This window comes from Vicugna pacos, chromosome 21, assembly GCF_048564905.1.
Source record: "Vicugna pacos chromosome 21, VicPac4, whole genome shotgun sequence".
In the NCBI taxonomy this organism is placed as follows: Eukaryota; Metazoa; Chordata; class Mammalia; order Artiodactyla; family Camelidae; genus Vicugna; species Vicugna pacos.
Window position 1 is genome coordinate 8,264,529 of NC_133007.1, and position 25,922 is coordinate 8,290,450.

At 36.8% G+C, this 25,922-nt stretch overlaps 1 protein-coding gene across 3 annotated transcripts in view; it reads right to left on the reverse strand.

Annotated features, from left to right (window-relative positions):
• Positions 1 to 2,519: 2,519 nt before the first annotated feature.
• Positions 2,520 to 25,922, reverse strand: part of RALGPS2 (Ral GEF with PH domain and SH3 binding motif 2) — a 136,881-nt gene continuing 113,478 nt past the window's right edge. For 2 of the 3 annotated variants that reach the window (XM_072946043.1, XM_072946042.1), the window contains 6 exons: positions 23,517 to 23,594; positions 21,818 to 21,923; positions 18,939 to 19,031; positions 13,363 to 13,468; positions 10,938 to 11,029; positions 2,520 to 8,202 (listed from right to left, as the gene is read on the reverse strand). In XM_072946043.1, the coding sequence (XP_072802144.1) occupies positions 8,173 to 8,202; positions 10,938 to 11,029; positions 13,363 to 13,468; positions 18,939 to 19,031; positions 21,818 to 21,923; positions 23,517 to 23,594 (505 nt within the window). In that variant the 3' untranslated portion in view covers positions 2,520 to 8,172. The remainder of the gene's footprint in view (positions 8,203 to 10,937; positions 11,030 to 13,362; positions 13,469 to 18,938; positions 19,032 to 21,817; positions 21,924 to 23,516; positions 23,595 to 25,922) is intronic. The other variant, XM_072946044.1, reaches the window with a different exon arrangement.

Below are 25,922 nucleotides of genomic sequence, written 5' to 3' on the forward strand. Positions count from 1 at the left end.
GCCCCGAAGTCTATCATTTAGCTCTTTCAACATAGAAACTCTTATCTTGTATTTGTGTGGTTGTTAAGATTTGTTAAAACATGATTGAGATTGCATAAGGTCATAAAACAGAGCTACCATAGAACTTTGTGGTCAGTAGGCGTTCGTTGATTGACTGAACTTTATTGCTTACGATGTAAGAAACTCACAGTGAATCTCCAGGTTTTTCTTCCACATCTAAAGGAAAAGATTCATGTTTTCACATTAAAATCTCAGAATAGTTTCTGGCAATAAAATAGTTTTTTTGTTTTTCTTCCACTACGGCTTCATATAGATGCTAACAGGTTCTGAACCTAAACTGGATGAACAAGTTGGCTTTGACAGTTAGGCAACAGCACAATAAATTCAGTAATTGTTACTTTTAGCTGAGCTTGGGCTGTGGGCAAATCAGCGCAAATGGAATTCAAATTTTAGCCTGCACCAGGCATTGTCCGCATATTCTGACTTAGGCGATTTGGGGTGGTGTTCAGAAGTCATCGTCGTAAAGCAGCACCAGGTGGGTGAAATGCTGGTCTTAATAATCAACAATAATAAACGGGGGTTCCTTTTTAAGAAGATTTTCTTCACGTTTTTCTCGACTTGCCGGTTGTGTATGATGACTATACCTGGCTTCTTTCTTTATTTGGTGTACAAGAAGACATTTCTCAGTTCCCTGTGACTTAACTATGCACAGACACCTCTCTTGTTTTATTTAAAATTTCCCCTCCGCCTCTAACCCCACTCCCCGTACCTGACTCCAAGAGCCGAGCTGGCAGGCTACGGAGTAACCACCACCAACTCGCCCCGACGCCGACGGCCCTTCCAGCGCTGGCCCCGCTCTGCACGAGCTAAGTTTAGCCTCACCGCTCTGGGAGGTGGGCTTGTCTTCGTGTACATTTTACAGATGAGGAACTTGAGAAAGAAGGTTAAGTCACCTGCTCAGGATCAGGCAGCTAGTGAGTGATCCTGTGTTGGAATTCTTAATTCTTCTGCTCTCTGCACAAACCCGATTTCCCTCATGCTGCCCAGAGGGTCTCTGGCATGGCCTCACCAGTTTGACAGATACAATGGGACAGCTCTCTGATGATTTCTCTACTAGGGAGGTTGAGCACCTTTTCATAAATTACCCACATAGGCTTCCTTCTGTAAACTCTCTACTCATATCCTTTAGCACATTCTTCTATGGAATAAATTTTTGCATTAATTTGCAAAAATTCCTTGTATATTCTTGACATGAATCCTTTGTTTTATTAACTCCAAATATTTTCTCCCAATCAATCACCTTATTTGCAGCTAATAGGACAACAGAATCATACTGGACAAACCATTAGAACTAGATGAAGGGTTTCAGTAAGACTGCAGGATGTCAAGTATTCACAAAAACCAACAGCACTCCTATACACAAATAATTCACGGTAGAAACTAAAATTAGTTTCCCTAGGAATAAACCAACAAAAGATGGACAGAACCAGTAGGGAGAAAACTGTAAAACATTATTGAGAGACATTAAAAACCCTAAATAAATGGAGAGATAGTTCGTGCTCAGAGATGAAGTAAACTTTTCAAACTGTTATTCTCATATTAACCTATAAAGTCAAAGACATTCCAATAAAAATACCAACAGGGTTTTCACTGGACTTGACACACTGATCCTAGAATTCATAGGGAGGATGAAAGAGTGAAGGACAGCAAAGGCAAATTTGAGGAATGATGTAATTACCTCACCAGACGTCAAGACTCGCACAGCCATACAGCAATGAAGACAACATGGTGCTGGCTCAGGGACAAACGATCAAGGAAGCAGAAAGGGCAACTCAGAAACTCAGCACGCATTCATGAGAACGGATGTGAGACAAAGAGGGTGCCGTGCGAGGTAAACACAGGCTGACTCCATCAGAGAACGGTCACTCTCTTTTGCTTTCAGTACAGGGACAGTGAAAAATTTCAGAGGCCACCAAAAAGCAGAGAAAATTGTTGAAAATTGAGTTATGGTCTGTCCAGACACTGGGCAGTCAATCTTGTCTGGAGGTTTCTCAAGCTTCTTAGGGCAAAACCAGCACCCTAGCCCACGACGTACAGGAGACTTAATACAGGTCTTTCTCTGTTCTTCTGAGTTAAGGCTCCATAGGCTGGAAGATGGATTCTGTTCTCAGAAATAAGATGTGAAAAAGCATCATGTTTTAGACTCCATAAAATACAGCATTAGCAAAGAGGGCCTCTGGGGAATGGTCACATCATGTCACATACTCGGAGTGGGAGATACGGTTGGTAATAATACCCTTGACCTCCATTCCCCAAGGTCCCACCTGTCAGCAGGCTGGGCACATCTTTGTTCTGGCACAGAGAAGAGCAGCTGAAGTTCATGCAGACAGAAGCTTCCCTGTACCAACAGAAACCTTGCCGACTAGTTTAGAAAGGGGAAACAAAAATCAAGTTGGAGAATTTATTTAAAAGTTAATGATAAAAGTGTAAATATGAAAACAAATTATCCCCAGACAATCTGTTTTTAAGTAATTTATTCCAATAGAAATATTTCAGAAAACTGTACTTAAATTCATTTTAAGTTAGCTTATGCAAACACACTGAAGATCTCACACTCACATTTGCGTATTAAACAGAAACAAAAAGTGAGAGAGGAATCGAGCTGCACGTCACTCCAGGAGGTCATAGTGCAAAACGAGTGTTGCATCCTTAGTACCTCAGGTTAACCGGGATAAAGGAGAGTAAAAATGGCTTGCGTTTTCCTGTATATCGTCATCACTGGGTATTTACCCCCACAGATGTTTTTCATCTCCTTTAGATTACGCTGTGAAGGAGTTTCCCGCCCCCCTCCCCACACATACACATTTCAGTCGGCAGTAAGACAATGGATGCGTCAAGGTGTAGAAACTCTTAAGAGTCTGGTGACTTCTTATCAGCTACTCTGTCAGATATAGTAAGTCAATGATTACTGGACTATCTCTGCGAACAGTTGTAATAGGTGATACCTTCAGGGGAAAATGAAGATTTGTTACCTGGTATCTAAAGCACAGCTAATTATGACATTTTCTGCTTGTCTATTAAAAAAAGTTCAATCCCAAAGGACTCTATGTGTTCCTTTAATCTCATCACTACTTTGCAGTCCAAATGACTAGATTAAAAATTTAAATTGTACTAATAACCCTCAAGGACCAGGTAACCCTTTATTTGTCTTTAAAGACTACATCTACTTGCCTATTCTGGAACATACTAGCCCTTTAAAAAATGTGAAAACAGTGTCCTGGCTCAGCTGAATGACACTAGCTCCGGAGCCTGCAGCAATCTCGGAGAAGCGAAACACGTCCAAGCTGTGTTTTTACTGAGAAAGCTAGCTTAGTCCCTTAACTTCTCTTTACTTTATATTTTAGAGTTATTTTCACTTTCCTGCCGTAATATTTGTAAGTAAACAATAACAGGTAGGCTAAGTGACTGCTTGTTTGTTCTGAGTCTTATTTAAATACAAAAATGAACCGAACTAAATCTCATTTCTGGCCAAAGGGGATGCTCATTTCAGGATTTCAGTAGCTTTAATAAAACCCAAACAAATCTTTCTGGCTGTATCATATTCTTTCAGGGATTTTCTAAAGTGGATTTATAATTAAATCTATGTTCAAAACAATTTCAGTAACACAAAATAAAAATAAACTCAGCTGGATGGATGTTCTTCAAAGTTGTTCTGAAGAATGCTCATCTAAAAGCTGATTTGGGTGGGTTTATTTTTAATCTATCCTGGAAGGAGAGGAGCAGGGACAGAGCTTGCCTAAAAAGACTCAAAACCAAGCTGATCTGCAACAACGACCTAGAGTTATCTGTACACGTTCTCAGACTTGCTGTGAGAAAGGCTAAGCTGGTGGTGAGAGGGATAGCACATACTCCTGAAACAGGAGGAGTAAGAGGGCAAATGACTGCTGTCGTACTCAATGCCCTAAAATTGGTCTTCAAATTGACAAGGCACTGACCACATTTTCCCCACACTACTTGAGATACTGATGTAATGAAACTGCTTTCAAAAGCCCAATAGTTTGAATGCACAGATCTCTTTCATCAGACTCCTCTAAATAGAAAAAAAAAAAATCTGTCAACTTTAGACACAAGCCATTTTTAAGGGAGCAAAACCAAAAGTACTTAAATCATTTTGAAAAGGTTGACTTCACATGGGAAAATAATTATCACCAAGGTGATTAAGTAACACTGTTAGAAAAAAACAGAATACCACTCCGGCTGTAAAATCATACATTTACTATGTTTGAAAGAAATACTACAAAAGAGGAGAGAAAATGAAAGCAAACCCTAAAAGATCACTGAAGAGGTCAGACAAGCCTCACCACCTGCTTGGCATCACCTAGTCATGCAGTAACAGTACTATCTATTCCACTGGGACACCATCAAATTCATCCCCATTTTCAAAAAGGGACCCAACTATGTCAACAGGCTTTGAAGCCGAGGAGTTTTTAAAATTGAAGAGTATCTTCTGTTAAGCAACACTGGTACCCCTAGTTTGCAAAAGATAAAATGGAGTTAAAAACTCACTGTAAAGAAATGTGCCTCAAAAAACAGGAAGGAAATCATATTCTTTTAAAAAGTTAATGGATTAAATCTACTACTATTGATTTCTAATTAATATGATGTCCTATAGTCTTGTTTTCAGTAGTAAAGGCATATATAGCTTACAGATTTAACCTTAAAAAAGAAAAAAAAGACTTCTGCTCAAATTATTTGGCCAGGTAAATTCTAGTAACCCCAAGAGAGCAACAGGTCAGGCTGCTCTCAGAGAGCCCTGGTTTCAGCTAATATATAGAGTGTATACACTGCAGACTGTAAACATTTTTCCTTCTAGAACAGTGCACCTTGGGCACCTTTATAAATCTTCTAGGAGAGGAATAAAGCCATTCATAAAACTTTGCAGCTACAAACACCCTAGTTCTTGACCTACAGACAGACTCAGTAGCAAGACAGTCCACACAGAAGGCAGTGCCAGTCTCGTGGCCTTTTCCACACAGGAGAACATCTGTCACTGAAGCACATGCCTGGGGAGAAACAAATACTCAAACTCGAATTGTTGGATCCCTTTCTGTAATGTTTACACAAATAATACATACACAGTGAAGAAAATGTAATAGGAAGGTGCATATGATCAGTTTTAAAAATTCTCAACAGTTTGAAGGTTACAGTAAAAATGATGCCTCTGAAAAAAATAAGCAGAGTTCAAACACAGAGGGGGCAGAAAACCAAAAATAGTGCTCCTGAAGGTCGTTATATAGTTATATTTTAAAACCTGTCAAGTTACTTCTGCGTGAAAAGTAAGTTTTCATGTTCAGATCAACTATTAAATGAGACGTGCCTCAAACTGTGTTTGGGCTGGTAATCTACTGCTACACTAGGCTGGTAACACAACCATTATGCTCATCAAAAACCAGCTTAAACTTAAATTATAATGGAATGTCCAATGAGTTCTTTTTCGCTCGGAGAAATAAATGAGCTTAGTAATGACAGAAGTTTCAAGCTTTTGAATTACTAATTTACTAATTTTTTAAGGGGTAGGCCGAATAAGAGGAGAAAAATTTCATTTTCCCACGAATAAACTACCTAAATAGTTAATATATTTTGGTACCATTTATTTTTGCTTGAATTATTATTAGGAATCATTTGGTGAATGATAGATCACCATGAGTAAAATCCACTATTTCAATTCACTTCTCTCACTGGTCTCTTCGCTTCAAATGCTAAAGTAATCTTCAAAAGCAATGAGCAATTTTTGAAGGGACAAATCTGAAGACAGAAAAACAACGGTGACTTCTGGTGCACGGGCAAGAGTTTCAGTCAGTCAGAGGCCACAATCCACATACGGACTATTCACCGAACCTGAACACCAGTCTCACTCTGTGCAAGCATCCTCACGTTTAGCGCTGGAAACATCAAACACATCTCCCAGCTGAGCTCTCTCTTTGGCAAAACTGTGCTGTCAGGCTCTGACATCTAGCTGCGCATCTCCACGGACACGGTTAGCCTGCAACTTATCTACGGTAGCTTATTTATGACAAACAGACAAAATAATAAAAAATCCACAGGGTTCTTATCCACAATATTTTTTAAAAAGCACATATACTGTTAAAAAAAAACCACTTATTTCTGAAGAGAAATAAACAAATTAAGAAAATTAAAAAAAATGCGAAACAAAGGTCAGCTGTGCAAGGTGTACGGAGAAACACTGCTAGGCTGGCTGCGCAGGGGGCGCCCTCGAGCACGGGCTGGGCCGGGAGGCCCGCAGCCCGAGTCACTGGCACAGGCTCGCGCTGCCCTCGCCAGCTCATGTCACTTCCCACAAAACCAGGAATAACGGTATTTCTAACTGTGCTACGTGAGAAAAATATATGAACTCTTTAAATCCTTTCCAAACAGAAGACTAAATTAAAACACTTAGCACTGAGAGAAAGCTCTTCTACTTCCCAATAGACAGATTTTTAGCTAACTATTCTAATAAGCAGTATTTTCTATTTAAGTTTCATGGACTCATGGGTAAAATACGTATGACAAAAAGAGTATAAAATTCTCTAAGGATACAAATCTGAGAAATTTTACGTGAGGCCCACTGGTAACAGAAGTCTACCAGAAGTTGTTGTTCAAAAAAACATTTCTTACTCTGGGCCATGGCCAACATTCACGATGGATGCCTCCTGAGTTTGTAACATCCAATACAGAATCTTTGTTCAAGTGCCATTTTTTTGTTCAAATTCTAAGGCATTTCACCTTCAAATTTTGTTTTTAACTCCACATTTATTTTGGAAGTTAAATGCATTATTGCATAGACGAGCTCTCACAAAACTGCTTGATCAACTACTGACAAAGTATGGTTTCATGGTAGGGACCTACCGTTTTCAGAAAAATGTTTGTAATAAAGGAAAGTTGTGCAAGAAGGAACACATTTAGTTTTGATACTTAAAATTCCCAGGATCTCAATCTTTGACCTTACTCCCTTTGAAATTTATTCTGTATGCCTTATAATAAAATACGTACATGCATACAAACGTATGTGGGATCTCTCTTAAACAAATGTGATCCTGAATGTCATGTTGAACAAAAAATAATGAAAATCAATAATAATAATAAAAAACCCTGGCATTGTGCACATTAAACACTGTAAAAGAAAATATCTTGACAAAATAGCAACACACCACCTTGATGACAAGCATCACCCGTGAGTGGCAGATGAGACAATCTGACTAACTTGAAAATGTAGTTAGTCATTGTAAAATCTTCTTAGAAAAGTTCAGGTTGGGATTACAGTTCTCTATGAAGCAGATCTGTGGTCCAACAACAAATTCATGTAGAAGGCTAAGCTTTAAACTCAGTTAAAAACAACCATGTTTTCTGGAGCCCACCTGAAAAAAAAGTCTGGCATATGAACATTCAACCTTTATACCTAATGCAGGAAATAATGTTCCTCATACAGTACTAAATTTCAGAAGTTTAGTGTTTAAAAAAAATCTCCCCCCATTCAAAACAAAATACACCCCCCTCCCCAAATCCCAAACAAACCCGAACAACTCACATTAACGCTTCTAATTCCTACACTCTTGCTGTGAGAACGGGAGTGAGGCTGCAGGCTCGTGGAGGCTCCCACAGGCCTCCCGGGGAGGCTGCTGGTAGAACCCTACTCAGTCGGAGTAACTTGCCACCTCAGTTCAAAACCAGCTCCTGATGTAACCCATAAGAAGTATGTTTCTCCTTCTAAAGTGTGTCTAAAAAAGGCGATTCCCCCCTCCAAAATTAGTACAAAGTTAAAAGAAATGCAAATGAGCTACGATCTATTCCAAGCACAGCACCGCCAGAAGATTCACACACACTATTTGGTGTTTCATGTTGGTTTTCCTTTCATTCTTTTAAGGCAGTGGTTTCCACAGGTCAGTTCAGAGATAAGAAGCATGGTCCATGGCAGTTTGTTTTGCAACTCCAATTTGTTCTCTGGGAATATCTCACTTCATTCCCTGAAATTAGTGCTTTTTTGGTTCAGAACGCGAGAGGCTGAGATGGAACCTCCGGCTCCTCCTGGCACTGGATTGGTTTACAGCTGGCGCTCTACAGTCAGGGCCTCACTTTCACTCAGGGTAACGGTTCGCCTTGTTCTTTCTCAGGCTTTTACTCAAAAGTCATCAAGTTTGTAGGAACCTAAAAAATATAAGCATTACAAACTGATAGTATTTAAAAGGTGTTCTTCAAAGTACTATTTCTTACCTCCCCCTGTCATTTTAAGTAAGCCGTAATATTAAAATCTTCCTCACCCAGATCATCTTTCTAAAAAATTTGATAGAAGGTATTGTAATTGTTTATGAATAATGAGTAACAATATGCTAGAACATTTCTGAGAGAAAATCACTGAGATGAGTTAATATTCCCTTCACTATACTGAAATCCAGACAGGAAAAAGGGCAGAGACAGTATCTTTCTCATCTAACACAGGGGGCTCAGGAGATGTTCACTGAGGGAGTAAATGAATGAGAAAAAAGTATGGCCCTATTAGGGTGCGATTCCAGACAAACATGCTTGTCATCATTTATTTTCTCATTCTGTGTATTAAAGTGAATTCCTACATAAAAATTTTAAAACCCAGCACAGGTAATTTTATAATAAACATTACTAAGAACTCATCATGAAAGTAAGTATAAAGGAGTAAAACTCATCGTTAGATAAACTGTGATCTGACGTTTTGTGACTGAAAAAACCACAGGTTATACAATAGTTTGCGGCCTACAGATTGGAACAAATTAAAGTCTGAAATTCAACGATAATTCTTAGAAATATGAATATATTTTGTTTTTAAAAATTAGTTGATGAGTCCTGTAGTCAAGAACTAAAGAGGACTTCACCATGTTCAAAAAAAATGCCCTTTAACTTTTACTTCCAGTTTTCCAAAGTTGTGCTGTTAGACATACTCATCCATCAGTGGTCATTTCTCCATCTTTTAAAAGAGCTTAGTTCTCACACTTTAGCAACCCTTTTTCTGAAAACATAGGATACTAAAAATAAAAAATTAATCTCTTATATGTATCAGCTTCTGAATGAAAAATTATGACAATATAATCATAACTGATTATAAATTTAATACACTACAAATGTTCAAGTGCTTAAATTAAAGTATAAAGTCTCAGGTCTGGGTATAAGATACCCCTATTTAAATAAAGAAAAATTTTCATTTCCTCCTAAGTTGCATGAATATGGTTTAAGGTGCTGTATTTGAGTTAGAGTCTTCTACTAAAAGCTTTCAAATTTCACAGCTATTTATACATTTGCTATTTCTCTGATTCTTCCAACTATAGAAACAAACAAATGAAAAAAACCCCATTTATACACATCTAGTTGACTTGTTCAGTGGGAAGGCCCATTAATACAGTAAAAGAAACTAAACCTCTTTGCTGGTATGCATACATTGTCTAGATTCATCTTGAAATCTGAGATTGAAAAAAAAAATGACCCAATACTTTAAGCTACATTAAAGAAAATGTACAGCATGGAGCTGAGTCCTGAAGAGCTTGGTCTAGGCAAAAGAAGGTCTGTTTCCTTCATTCTGTCCCAGTCAAAACTTGTCAAGAGTGAAAAAGTAACTATTACTCTATAGTATTTCATGTCCTTAAGGGATGTTGCTAAAAATGGTACCAAGTATTGCTATTAGTCTTTCATATATATTTGAAATAAAAATTATCAGAGAACGAGGCGCATTCCAACAATATTTACGAAGAATGGATCTTTAGGAGGAAGACAGAGCTTGTGTCTCGGGTCCACCATTTTTTGTTTATCTGATCCTGTGTAGGTCATTTAGCATCTCTGACCCCTAGTTCCTTCTTTTTGATTTAAAAAAAAAAAAGGCAGTAACTTAGGTCCTGATAGCAGAGGGTGAAAAATATGTTTATAAGCTTTATAAACTTTCATAGTATATCATCAAAAATTAGCTGCTGATATCACTTACTGTATACTTCTGTATTTCAGTACCTTAAGGCAATAAAATTTTCAAATATATTCAACTAAAAACTGGCCTAAAAATATCTAGAAACTTCTATAACTGCAGTCATGTTTATCTCATATCTGTCCTACCAATTCATGGTTCAAGTTTAAATCTGCAACAGTGTTTGGGGAAAACAGCCTTATGGATTCATTCCCCTTTGCGGCTGAAAGTCTTTGAGTTAGACCATCTTTGTTTCAGAAAATAAAAACAAACAAAAAAACCTCAAACGGTTTTGGTTTTCACTGCAACCATAGGAACCCACATAAAATGTCAACAGAACAAATAAAGATGAATCAGAATTTTTGTTAAAGTACCATCTAAGTTTTACCCCTTAAGAGCTACACTCCCTTGCCTCTCACTGCATTGTACCCACATGGTCTACATGCCCTTATTTTGAGCACCGTAAGCTCGTTCCACCTTTAGGGTGTCTGCACTTTCTGTTCCCTCCACCAGAACTCTGTTCCCCCTTATCCTCACGTGGCCGTTTCTTCTTGTCATCCATGACACTGTCATCTCTTTGAGGAATTTTCTTCCTCATTTAAAGTTGTCTCTACTCCCATCACTCTACATCACATAATTCTATTTTGTTTTCTTCATATAGGTTTTTTTTTTTGATGAAATCCAATTTATTGATTTTTTTCCTTTTGGTACTTGTGCTTTTGGTGTCCTATCTACATATAGTTTTCCCTATTTGAAATTCTGTTATTTGTTTACTTGTTTATTGTCCATCTCCCTCACAAAAATGTGGACTTCAAGTCTTGCTGACTCTGGCCAACAAGAAAAAGAATATAAACAATACCGTTTTTCTACTTCATTCAGAAAATTAGCCTACTTATTTCTCTTTGGAACACTTAAATATATTCCCAATTTACGGACTATTCTGAGGATTAGGAAAAATGCTTACCTGTTGTTTGTTACTTTGGCAGGCTGCACTCAAATGCTTAAACCACAGCATTGCATTCATCCTATTGCCAGCTTGAAACTTGTATGAATTTCCTAAAATCATCAAAAACAAGAGGGAAACAAAAATTGACGAGTGAGGGAGGGCATAGCTCAAGTGGTAGAGCGCATGTTTAGCATGCACAAGGTCCTGGGTTCAATGCCCAGTACCTCCATCAAAATAAACAAACAAACAAACCTAATCACTCCCCCCACCAAAACAAACAAAAAATCGATGAGCGTTCTCAGTTTCAGAATTCGATTTCTCTAACACCTGATTTTTCCAATACAAAAGAAGAGTTCTCTATGCTACATTCACATGCTACCAGTTATTCAGAAAGTCATTGTTTTGCTGTTTATGAATGGGAAGAGAAGTATTTTATTTGACTCCTTAAATGCTCTTTAAAGTATATCTAAATAAAATAACCATCTGGCTTCTCTAAATTTCTCTGTGTGGATAAGAGTGCAAATTATCAGTTCTCAACACGACTTAGATGATCTATATTAAGTTTTTATAGGCTAAAATGCTTTAACACGTTTAACACTTAAACATGAGCTATTTAATGTGATAAAGAATTAATCAGCTAACATCAATATAACCTATGCTTTTAGTTTTTCGTTACATTTGTCAAAATTATTACAGAAGTGTCCAGGTCTAGTGAGGGCTTATGTGAAAATCTAAGGAGGCACCTTTTTCTCTTTTTGAAGATTAGAAATTCATTTGTGCTGTATGTATTTAGACCTCATGTTGACTCTAATTCAAAACTGACACATAATAAGGGTATTTTATATGCTTACACGGATTACGGTAATAAGCTGAGAAAAGAAGAAAGGACTCATGTAGAACAGGTTGCCCTAAGTTGAGCTTAGTTCCCTTTTCTCACTGACCTGAGTTCCCTTTATTTCCCAGTTCTTACTGAATTCTCCACCTTCCTTTCTGACCGCATTCAGTGGCTCAAGAGTCTGATCCATATGTAGGCATTATACAGCTCTTTGAGATTTTTAACAATCAAAGACTTTTTCACTTTCAGAAGCAACACTCTTCTTCACCAAATTTTTAATTATTCAAATAACACTGTTTTGCTTGTTGAACCCAGAGGCAAACATCAGACCAATCCAGACAGCAGGCATTTCTGGCGAGCTGGCCACAGCTGCCATTCATCCACTCTCTCCCTCCCTGGAGAAGACTGTCCATCTAGACTTCATAAAACCCTTGGCTACTCTGAAATATCAAGCACACTAAGGAATCGAAGGAAAACAAAGAATTTGTTAACTAAGCCCCATGAAAATAATCTCCTTTTAAAATGTACTTTTATAAACAGTGAATGCCTTTGGGATTGGCAAGGTGGATGCTAGGGTTCTGAATTCAGAACATTGAGTAGGAAGTTCTTACTCTGTAAATCTATCTATTTCATCTCAAAACATAACATTTTGCTATATTTTTTCTGCACTAATTTTTTTCTGGATATTTGCTTACTTAAGTTTTACTTAAAATATCACAATATCCTAAAAGCAGAATATTGATATAAAATACATTCTAAATAAACAGAGGTCAAAGTATAATTCTGCAGTCAATAGACGGTAATATAGTATCATTTCAGTAGTGAGTTGCTCAAGTGAAGATTCTGGGCAGATGCAAAAGAATCTCCTCTCTGGCTTCCTCTGAGGTGCTCATCAATAGCTGGCAGATGTCATAAAGGAAGACCTGCAATCACGTAGGGATCTGTTCTGATGACCACTGAGGAGGTCTCAACTACAGGCACAAGCTGGGTCAGGAGGTATGATCTGATCTACACAGCCCACCCTCCAATTTCTCTCATCCACTTTGAAACTCCTATGGCCAACAGAAATAATTTCATTCATAAATGTCTTTATATACTGTAAGCAAAGTATTAAAATTATACTTATTTGGAAAATGAGCGATTTGAGTCTAATAACCAATTCATTTAATTAAAAGTAATGGAATAAAAAATCACTTAAAGGAAAATTTCTGCCACATTCAGAACTTAAGCATAACAATTTACTTCAGGGTGTAAATAAGGGGTACTGCATATATGGGAAATCTGAGATTTTAAAAGTAACAGTGGTCTACAGATTCTCAAATTCCCTCCTTCCCCTCCTGGTTAGTAGCTCTCTAGGGATAATCTGGGTTTTCAATTTCAAGCTTATGACCATAGCAAAGAAATATATTTAATAAGCAACTAACAGATATTGATATCTAAAAATATTGCTGTCATTACTATATATGTATGTGATAGAAATAGTTCCCAAGAGATAAAACTACACAAACAATGCCCTGCAGTCAAGCATTCCAGTTAAACTGAACTTTGGCTTACCCAAAGCTGTGTATATGCACTGCCTTAAAAACCCTAGTTACTTTAATGACTCACCTTTCTCAGAGTCAGTCAACAAGAAGAGATCTGGATGTTCCGGGTCATCAGCCATCATCACCATCCATCCTACTACAGATACGTTCTTATTTGATGTTGATTTGAACTGAGAGATAAAAAGATCATGGAAACACAAAATTAATCGCTCATCCTAAGTAAAAATTAAGTGTTAGCATATTTTCAATTTCTCCTAGTGAGAGACGAGATTTCTTGCTGGTCAGGTCTGCTCGGGGCCTCTAACTACTAGATTCTATCTAGGAATGCTGTCATTAGATAGTCTTCAACTTCCCGTGTCTTTATCAGCTTCAGCTCTTCATCAAAAGCTAACTGTCCTAGTGTCCATTCCCGAAGACCATGATCTGTTAGTGGATATGGTAAGTTTGTCTATGTTATTTTTTCTGTTACCGTGCTACACCTCATCCCTTCCTTACAGGAAACACACTTGCATTTTAATAGAGGTGTTATCCTCCCTCCTCCCAGCTTTACTGAATATAACTGACATACAACATTGTATACATTTAGGGTGGATAATGTAATAGGGGTGTTACCTTAAACTGATAAAACTGATAATTTAATAAATCAGCAGTGTCATCACAATTCTTAGGAATATATTCTTACTTGTATTTCTCAAAAAAGGTTCTTAGCATACTTGTTACTTTTCTAGTTATTCTTTTTTTAATAAAGTTACATTTTAGTAATAAAAAAGGGCTTTATAGAACAACAGGAAATTTATGTTAATCACACTCATGAACATAAATGAAAAAATATAAAATAATATTGGCAAACTGAACGTAGCAGTGTATAAAAAAACTGATAAGTGATGACCAAACTGGATTTACCCTAGGAATATGAGGCTGGTTAATGAAATCAACTAATCAACTAAGCTGGGTTTATTTCAAGAAAGCAAGCTTCAACTTTAGAAAAATTATTAGAGTAAATCACCATATTAGCAGATTAAAAAAAAAATTTGACCAACCCAGTTGATGTAAAATGAAAGTATTTGCTAAAATATAATGCATATTTGTGGTAGACTAGGAATGGAAGGGAATTTCCCAATTCAAAAAGAGTGTCTATCAAACAAACAACAAAAAATGCCATACAAAACCTGAACAGACGAAGTGGGAAAAAAAGAAAACAAAAACCAAACCAACACGCTGCAACACCTACTTAGGGGTGAAATGCAAAAAACATTTCAAAATCAGTTTCATGACAAGGATGCCCATCACAGCTACTTCCACCGGACACTGCATTGGAGGACGTAGGCAGTCCAACAGGACAACAAAAAAGAAATAAAAGGTATAAAGGTGAGGAAGAAATAAAACTGCCGTTACTTACAGAGGATATTCTCTACACAGAAAATCCACCAGTCAATAAGAAAGATTAGCAAGGATGATCAATATAAGAGTCAACTGCAAGTTTATACATTAGAAATCTAACAGTCACTTATAAGAAAGGTACCTAGGGATATATGTTAACAAAAGACATACAGGAAAGTGGAACAGTTTAAAGACATTCAAGAAGAACTAAATCAACAGAGAAATACCATGAGATGAGGAAAAGGGTTCAGTGTTGTAAAGATGTCAGTTCTCCCTACAATGATCTACAGGTTCAGTGTCATTTCAATAAAAATTCCAGTAAGGTTTTATGTGGAACTTGAGAAGCTGACTCTAAAATTTATATGTAAGAGCAAAGGACCAGAAATAGCCAAGACACTCCTGAAGAAGAATTAGGCAGGACTTGCCCTGCTACCACCAAGACTTGTAAATCTACAGTAATTGAGACCATGAGCTACCGGGACAAGGACAGACTGAGAGGGCAACGGAAGTCTAGAAAGCAATCTGTGCCTATAGATGCAAACTCATACAACAAGAGTGGGCTCTGCAGACTGGTGAAGGAAGAAGGAAGAATGAATAAATGGTGCTGGGAAAATTAATCATCCATGCAGGAGAATCCAAATGAATGCCTACTCATACCACATCTCTCACACACACCTGTCTGACTCCAGGTGGATCAACGATTTTAAAGCAAACTGCAAAACTTTAAATCCATTAGGAGAATATCCTGATCATCTCAGTTTAGAGAAAAAATTTTAAAACATGACACAGAATGTATTAAGCACAAAGGAAGATAAATTTTATTACTTTAAAATTAAGAACTATTCTTTAAAAGACACCACAAAGAGAGTGAAAAAAGCAAATTGAACTGGAAGAAGATATCTGTAACACATAACTGCTGATAGATTAGTATCCGGAATATATAAAGAACTTTTCCTAATTAGCAAGAAAAGACACCATCCAATAGGGAAAATATTTATCCAGGCATTTTAAAGAAGAAACATAAGTGACCTATAAACATGAAAAAAACCTTCAAACTCATTAAGTAATTAGGGGTATATACATTAAAATCATGAGGTAACATTTCATACTTAGCAGATTAGCCAAAATTAGAAAGCTTGACAATACAAGTGGGTAAGGATGTGGAATGATGAGAAGACTCGTTATGCTACTGGGGAGAGTGTGAATAAATTTGGCACTTTCTTGGAAGGGTGAACAGTTGCACTCCTAGGTATGTAACCTAGAGAACAAATGCACAAAAGTATTCATAGTAGCCTTGTTAGATAAAGCAAAAACCCGGGAAGCACCCAAAGATCCATCAGGAGAACGATGAACACATTATGGCAGATTCATAAAATGGAAGACTATTCAACTGTGAAAAGGAACACAGGACAGCCATAGGTATCAACAGTGCTGAATCTCAACAACAATGTATCAGGGCAAAAAAGAGAGTGCTTAAAACTATGTACGTGAATCCATTCAGGTGAAGTGAAACAACATGGGACACAGGGTAAAATTCTAAATAAAAATAGAGCAATGATGAGGCTGAAATTTAGGACAGTGATGGGCTGTGGGTACGGCTGATAAGGAAAGAAGAGGATGCTGCTGGGAAGACTCGGGACAGTTCTGGTCATTATGCTGCTCTGTTTTCTTACGCTGGGTGAAGAGTTACATAGACGTTCATTTTATTTATTATTCTTTAAAATGTACATGTATACTACATATCTTCTGTATGTATATGTTTTATAATTTTAAAGAAAGGGTTAAAGAATGAACACATCATATCATTTACAACAACATGGGTACTACAAAAATGAAAGCTACAGGAATTAGGAAGTTTTAATACTACGAAGAATGAAATTAGCAATACCACAGAACTGCTGATTTGACAGTTTATGGTTCATGTCAGAATAGACAGCACGATTTTCTAATATTCTTTTCCTAACCCTAAAAACCTCTGCATCAATTGCTTCTTTTTTTCAATTGAGAAAAAAAAAAAAGGGAACTCAAGCAACATAAGCCCCTTCACAGAGTGCAAATGTCCTTTACCACCAGCTGAATCTCATCCACTCCCCAGAACTCAACATCCTTTGATGCGTAGCCCTCTGGATCTCTATGCATCACACCAAGGACTTTTTGGTTGCTGTTTGTTTTTAGCTACTAATGGAGGTATATTTAAATTCTGACTTGTGGTTTTTACCTATTAGTAAGTATTTCCTGAATGCTAAGTATTTTGAGTGTTTGCAGATTTCTGACATTATAAATATTACAGGAGTATTTTTCTATAGATATCTTCATGCACTTGTTCAAGGATTTCCATGGGACAGATTTTCAGAAAAAGATCTCACTGGTTATTATTAAGTTAAATACTGATTAGGAATGCCCTCCACAAAAACAGTACCAATTTAAATTTCTGCCAACTACAGATGATAAGACTGTGTTTACCTACATCATGGCCAATGCTACATTAGTAATCTTTAAAATTTCAGCCTAACGGCAAAAAATGGGGCATCTTCTTTGGTCTGCATTTTTGACAACCAGTGAGGTTCACCATCGTATGTTTATTAGCCGTTTATATCTCACCTTCTATTTATCTCCCTATTCCATTTTTCTACTGCTGTTTCATTCTTACTGAGTTGTGGAAGGTCTTTATGGGACAGATTTCTTTTTCAGGTACAGTCTTGGTTTTTAATACTGAACTCATCAAACAGTATTCACTCATACTATGCAGACATAGGTTCAAATAGATCTACAGAATTCTTTTTACAATGAATACGCTTCCATTAAAAATATTTTTACAGTTCATGTTTCCATTTTAAAACTTGATTCAAAATTATAGACATAACAAAACCATAGTCCCCCCCACCCCTTCCCAAGCCTGCTCTGCTCCTCATAGGCAAAAACCTCATACTTTAGGAAGTAATAAAATGTAAGTGTGTAAGGCTTCCAGATTTCCTCCCCCGGAATTTATTTACATGTACAAACAGGTATATATATTCATTAGTGATTTTTTTCCTCCTCCAGCTTTTAATTTTGAAAAGGTTCAAACTTAAGAAAAACTGAAAGAATGCTATAATGATTACCCACATTTTGCATTTGCTCGGTCTCTTTGAACATTTAAATATAAATTGCAGACATCATGACACTGAACCCTACTTAATTCAACATGTTATCTCCTAAGGATATATTCCTATATAACCACAGTGTATCATATCTAAGAAGTTTAACAGACACAATCATACAGCCCATATGAAAAATTTGATTGTCCCAATTATGACCTTTACAGCTTAAAAAAAATTATGTCCAAGATTAAACCAAGGTACATACAGTGCATTTGGCGTTAAGACCCTTTAGCTTCTCTTAATCTACATCAGTCCTCCGAGCCCCCTACCCAACTCCATCTGCCAAATTTTGGTCTTAAGAATCCAAGCCATTGTCTTGTAGAATGTCCCACAATGTGGATTTGAATGTTTCCTCATGACTAGATTTAAACAAAACAGCATGCAAAAGAAGACTTCCAGGAAGGTCTACATTTGGAGAAAAGAGCATTTCGAGGCTTAAGCACAAGGAGACCATAGTAACCTTAGTAGCGACTAGTCCTCTTCACTGCTGGGGAAAGTCAATCAATCAGTGATTGAGGTGGAAAGAACTGCAGATGTTGGTCCTAATTTTTCACATTTTATAGGTTAGGAACCAAGACTCCAAGGCAATAGTTTTCAACCATTTTCTAAACAAAAAATCCAGGTTGGGAGGGCTTGGACGCCAAAATAGATACTTGTAATGTGCACTTTTCACATTAGCAATGGAAAAGCAGCATTCAAAAAAGGAACTTCCAAATATGGAAGTTATTCCAAGACCTTCCTCGGAATGGTCTTACTAAATAAAAATAATTGCACTACAGTACTCATACCAGGAAGGAGCGTAAGAACTTCTGGACTAGAATACGTAAAAAACAAACAAATAAACCCCTGCATTCTATTAGGACTACTTTCTTCACAACCATGAAGAGACTGTGAAACTACGCTAACAATTTACTTTTTTTCCCCTTCTACTCATTTTTGTGAGGCGTCTTCTTGTATTTCAAAGAGATCTTCTGCCAAGGTTCAGTAGGTGTTTTGTGTGAATTGATGGGTCTGTAGTTGTAATTTTTGGTGTATTCGTGGGAGAGGATGAGCCATGCGTCCTTCTACTCTGCCATCTTGGCAGTCCCCTATGCTAACAGTTTAGAACAGGAATACTTACATGTTTCCTTTCTGTAGCCTTTAGAGACTTGGCAGCGTAGTAGAAAAGCTGTGTCCCACACAGAGCTGCCCAATACTTCGTCCAAGATGCTACCTGGAGAGGACAAACACATGAAACTACTACTCAAATGCTACCAGCCCCTCAGTCACTCTGCCTCCTCAGCCCAAAGTGCTTTAACTTCACTTCACTGCCACCATCTGAGCTTGGCCTCAGCGTTGCATCACTGCTGAAATATTCTTGTCAGGTCACTTAACATATTCTACTAGTACATTCATTCACTTTTTATCATCTAGCATCGCTGCCACCTTCCCATCCCAGATCCGCCTTCCCCTTTCTTCATATTTAGCTCGCACTGCGAGGTCTGGCCACAAATCCATTCCCTTCCAAGTACGTTCACTGCCCCTCTCTCCTGATAAGACCCCAACCCTAGTTAAGTCTAACCTTCGGATGACCTGGTATCATTTCACAGTAGGTGAATATTGCTGGAGAAATCACATCGTTGTGCCAACTGACAAAATGATGACCAAAGACCTCAAATGGAAATTAACAGTCCTTCCGTTTTACCCAATCAAGGATACCCTCTCTCTCTGAAGATAACTATTTCACACTCTCTTTTTAAAATTCTAATACTCTACCCCTGAATGACACCACTGCATATACTTCCTAGGAAAACAGATGAAATCTGGTGAGGACTACCTCCCAGACCAATTCCATCTAACTACCTGTTTGCAGACCCACATTCTTTCTCCTGCAACAGGAGAGTTAAACCTCCTTCCACTGAAGGAGGAACTCAGCTCTCCTAGTGCTTTACATTTCTACTCTCTGTCCAACTTGCTTTTGTCATTTACTCCTCTCTCCACTGCATCTCAGTTTCTCTCCCTCTACCATTACACCAACAGTACCCTCACCTTTACAGGTCCCTCCTTTGCCCATCTCCTCACATGTCAGACACCACCCAGTTCTTCGCTCCTTTTCACAGCAAAGCTTCTCACGAGGCTGTCTCTAAACCCTGCCTCTACCTCTGTTTTGCCCATTTTCTCCTCAAATTGCTTTTATCTGGGCTGCCGTGGTCAAGGCCACTGACCATCAACATGTACCAAGGCGTCTGTTCTTATCATAATCAGCCCCTTCGCAGCATCTGACACAGATGCTAAGCTTCTGTGATAACAAGGCCCTCACTTTTCCTCCACACTCTTCTGCCAGCTGACCTTTAAATGCTGGAGTTCTACCCCCAGCCCTCTCTTCTTCCCTGGCTACGCTTCCTCCGCAGATAATCTATCCTACCCAGCCTCATACTTCAAATACCATCTGTTTGCTAATCACTCCCAAATCTCTCTCTGGCCACCACCTCTCTGCTGAACTTTTGAACAGCAGTCTTTAAAGAGCCAAACTGACACCTCCACTTAAGTGTCTAGTAAGTCTATCAAACTGAACTTGGCCAAGACTTAGCTGGCCCCTCTCAAAAAAACTTCCCCTGTTTCAGAAAATGTCCCTGACGCTCACCCAGCTCAGCCCCAAACCCAGACGTCACCTTCACTCCCCCTCTTCTCTCATACATCACATCTAACCCACCATTAAGGAACCCCAGCCCTTCTCTGACTTCATCTCCTCCGCCCCCCCCCGCCCCACTTTCAATGCTTTCACCATAAGGTCTTCTGTCCCCTGAACTCGACATCCTCACATGGCTAACTCACCCTCCTCACTCAGATCTCAGCTCAGATGCCCTGCTACGGCGACATCTCTCCTCACCCTATCATTCTCCGTCTCATCCCCTTGTCGGAAGGGCTTATTTTCTATTTCTCTTCATCAGAACGTAATCTCCCCGAGGCAGGCACTGTGCCTCATCTTGCCTGCAGCTGTTTCTAGCACCTGCACACAACAGGGGAGGCAGTGCCTACGAGCCGTTCTGAGTTCACTAGCTGGCCTAGTGTCACTTCTTGACTGACTGTGCCTGAGGTTTACCGTAATATAAGCAGCAAAATCAGATTCCTTAGATGTAGACCATTTTTATAATTTAAGAATCCCTCATAACTTCAAAAACTTTAAGTGTGGATATATGTCAAAGTTTTATTTATTTATTTATTTTTTATTTTGAAACATTTTTTATTGATTTATAATCATTTTACAATGTCGTGTCAAATTCCAGTGTTCAGCACAATTTTTCAGTCATTCATGGACATATACACACTCATTGTCATGTTTTTTTCTCTGTGAGTTATCATAACATTTTGTGTATATATCCAAATCAGATAAATTAATATATTGTTTGAGGAAAGAAAAAAAAAAAAAAACTCCTTTCTTCAGTAATCAAACTACCTTGCTGCTGTTGGGGAAGAGCAGACGTCTGTGCGACAACTGAAAAGCTTTGTTCCACTAAGCTTTAAAAAAAAAAAAAAAAATATATATATATATATATATATAATTATGGCTGGAGGACATTTAGAATCTGCATCCTATTTTATGTAGGAAAACAAAACTGCATTACAGAGATTTAAATAAACTTAGGACTGACAAAACAAATTGAATTCCATTTTTTAGGGTTGTCACTCACTCTAATTTTCGATTTCTCCTAAACTTACTACTAAAATACTTCTCAACAGGATACACTTTCAAGGTTCTCTAAGAAATGGTTTTGTGCAAGATCTGTATTAGGGATCAAAAAGAAGGACTGTATCAGGAGCATCTTGATTTAAGCCCTTGTTCGACTTAAATGAAATCTACATGACAGGTATATTAACACTAAATAATATTATGAGGCATATGTGTACTTTAAATTATTTTGAGTGTATTTTTATTTCAATTGTCTTCATATTTCCTAGGGTCCTATACATTTGCTTATTTTTAGAGGTGGATTAAAATACAATATAACAAATTCTTACTGTAGGCTTTTTGCCTTCTTTTAACAAAGTTTTCCTCCTGAGAACTCCTTGAATAGTAACAGCTCCTGGATATAAATGTACTGCCAAATCTTCTGATTCTGCAGAACTATAACAACGAAATGAAGAGAAGAATATATAAGCACTTTTGTCTGTAGTAAGTATCAAGTACTTAAATAAAATATAATTAGTCTTATTTTAAAATTGTTACTTGATTCAGAATGAGAAAGACTGACAATTATGAGGGTTTACTGATCTGAAATTTATAAGCTGTCACAAAGTTAATCAGGAGGTTATTAAAGGCAGCCGATGGTTAAAAACACACATTTTATTACATATTTGAACAAGTATAATTTAGAAAGAATACAGCATTTCACTTTAGCAAAGATTGAATTAATTTTCTGCTTAACATGTCATACTGCATCGTTGTTGAAACCTTTTTTTCCCCATTAGAAACTTAAGTCCTGGTAGAAGAGATGAGGATTTTATTTGTTAAAAGTATTTAAGCATATGAAACTCTAAATAAAAATAGCAGAGGCTCAAAAAAGGAAAAAAGAAAAAGAACACCCATGCTTAATTCTAAAATAGGCGAAAATAATAGAGGCAATTAACAACTTATTTTTAAAAACTGACTTTCTGCAGTAAAATTTAATGACACTTAAATGTCATCAATGCAAATAAGTGATTATAACCCAAAAGCTGTCCAAGAAAGGAGTGACTCCAAAACTCAAGATTTCTTTTTCTTGTATCTGAAGAAAACCATCACAAAATAATCAAACATTTAAATATCTTTCCCCAACTCACTTAAGGTCGTATATTTAAAACAAGAACAATTTCTACATGAGTCAATTAAAATATACACAGATTAAAAAAAAAATCTGTCATTTATCTGGCGATTTGACATGTGCTGCAGAATTCTTACAAGAGTGAAAAAACCTGAAATTTGCCAGTTTTTCCCTTTTTGATTATTTAGGTGTCTTCAAAGTGACTTAAAAACCTAAAAACCACTAAAAATTTCAAGGTGGAGCTACTTACATTCGGGGAGGTATATACACAAGGAGACTAGACACCATTAATCTGACATAAAGTCCACTTCTAAAGTTTGCTATCTTCTTGTATTATGTTTTGGTTGATTATCCACTATAGTTAATCTCCAGCCCCCAGTCAATCTACCATCCTCATCTTTTTCTGCAGCTAAGATAATGCAGAAACAGAACAGATTTAACTAGATGAAAAACCGAATGAACATGAGTTTAAACACACAAATATTATTTAATAAAACAGACTTATCTAAATTCAGAACCTGCAGTTAATCTGAAAAATTCTTAAAAGACAAATTGAATGCAGACTTATTAGCAAAGTGAACGCTTCAACTGCAGCCTTTGAATAATAAGCATATTTTTGTACTGCTCACCCAATAATCAGCAACATTAGAAAGACCTGTGCAAAGCTACTGATTTGGAATTATTTTTAAAATGTGACATAAAGATGCAAGTTCTAGCAATTAGCTCTGTGGATCAGAAAGAATAGTTCAAATTTATCTCTAGATTAAATCTTGGAAAGAAAGTTACATGGGCGCTTTGTTTAGTTTTTAAACCAATTAGTTGAGAAAGAACAGAAGTAACGTGAGACCACACCCATGTAAGCCGATCACCAACACCAGAGGGGAGTTCTGTGACCCCTGAGTGCAGGGGAATTGTACCTGCTGGCCTTCACGTGGCTTCGATAGCCATTTCGTGCCACTCTTGTCACCGGGCCGAGAGAATGGTATAATCTGTTCCTGTTGGATTCCATTATAAATTGTATGTATTACAAATACTTTTATTCACACAGTCATTATCAATAACCTAGAACAGTACAGTAATTTCTTTGTGTAACACAGCTTTCTAAGTCCTACAGAAGGAGAGTATGTGATTGCTCCTCTGTCTTTTTTAAAGCATGAAGCACTGATTTCAAAAAATTTTATTCTTCTACTATTGACTCCAGAAATACTTAAAGTTCTTATTAGTTTGAACCATATCTTTTATATAATCACTCACTTCTGCAAATCTACTGAAATAAAGAGCTATTTATAACCAAATACTACCAAAACCTGAAAAATACTCCTTTTATTTCTATTCCAGTCCTTGGATTCTCCTTTAAATATGATACCTGGATTTACATAAATAATTTGTTCTTATTATTTGTCCCTGTGAAGACACCTAAAAGCAAAGTGACCTATAAACTTAAAATTAATTTGGCCTAAATATCTTATTTTCCTTCCCATCTTTTATATTAAATCCAAGAAAACCACTAAAAGAGATGAACTGAGTAATAAATACAGGCATTACTTTGTTTTTACATTAACTAGAATAAATACACGATAAAGTCAATAAATGATAAACATGATATGAGTTAATATTCATCCAAAACGGCAGGGAGTACTTAACAAAGGAAGTACGCACACACGGAAACACTGATAGCTCTTTGCCTAGGAAAAGCCAACAGTAGCCCAGCTGACAAATGATATTTAAAACAAAAAGCATTATTTTAGCAACTTAAGTGGCAATGTATTTGAGGTCTCTCAATTTTCAAAGTTCACTATCCACAAGCAGCATTTGGAATCCTAGTTCTTTATTCACTTTTTATTATTTCATGTCTGAGTCTTGCTGGACAGCATTAATTTGTTCTCAAAATGTTCCAAGAGCCACTGATTTAAACTTGGCACAAGTACAACAGATGTTTTGGCTGCAAGTGTCTGCAAGGCAAAACATTTTATCAAAAGAAAAACATTGTTTTGTGATGTGAAGGTAACACTGTTAAATATCATCTCCATAAGTAACCTGCTGGGATAAGGACAGATTATTTAACACGACATCCTTCCAGTCACTTGCTTATAACTCATGACATGAGAAACACTTTTGTTCATCAATATTTTCAATCTAAAAACAATACACTCTATAATCAACATCTGATGGTATTGTGCTCTTACTAGAGGGAAAGAACTAGTAAGACAATTTGTACAGACAACACACCAGGGGCAACGCTCATGTTTTTCCTGTTTTAGGCAAGCCCAAATAAAGAGACTGAAAGAAAAAGTTGGCAAAGAAATAATACGTAAAAACAGACTGCTAAAAACCCCCCAAAACAAAGAGGATAAAACTTAGGAACACTGATAATTAGAGCAGAAAGGCTCAAAAGTACTTTGAACTCTTGGGTTTACAAGTAAAATCTTAAGCACATAATGGTGAGAAATCTTTATCAAAAACAAGGGTCTAATTTTCCAATTGTAACACGAAATTAACCAATTCAAATACGTATAGTTTAATTTCAAACGTACAGTTAGTATAACTGTTTTCTATTAAAAAGTGACTGATAGGGAGTTAGGTAACTAAATATTTTCAACTTCATCAATTTTAACATGACATTCAAAATTCAATCTAAATGACAAAATGCAAACTAATCTTGTCGTTTAGAAACTTAGGTTGCTTAGTTTATATACAAAAGGGGATAATTATTCTGGTCAAGATTCAAGTATCTTAGTATGAAAATGGCAGAGAATGAAATGGCCAAAGATAATAAAAAATTCTAATGGACATTTGTTAAATAGCAATTATTTGTACTGTTTGACTACATTTTTAGGAATGTCATATTTTGGAAGATCGATATGGCTGCAAGCAGAAGACAGCTTTTACTGCTTAAAGCATCCAGGGAAAGAACAGAATACGACTTACATTATTTCAGTATAAATCCATGTGCTTTGTGCCAACTTCAAATTAATGACAATTTAAGTTCAAACTTCAAGCTGCTTTACTTACAGTGTAATTTAAAATTTATTAAGTCATTTTGCTCTTGACAAAGCAGCAGAGAATGAAGATGACCATTCCACTAAATGCCTTAAATTACTTAAATGAACCATAATTTAAAAAAATGATTTTACTTTTAAAGACTTAAGTAGGTAAGCTACGATTGGTTATTATTATTTTTAAATTACAATGTAAAATGTACTAAAATTCAAATATATGTGTCAAGCCACTAAATAAACATATCTTTACTAGATCAGACTAAATTCCAGACTTAAATATCAACTTCTAATTTCTACCACCATCAGTAAGCCCAAACAGTCCCT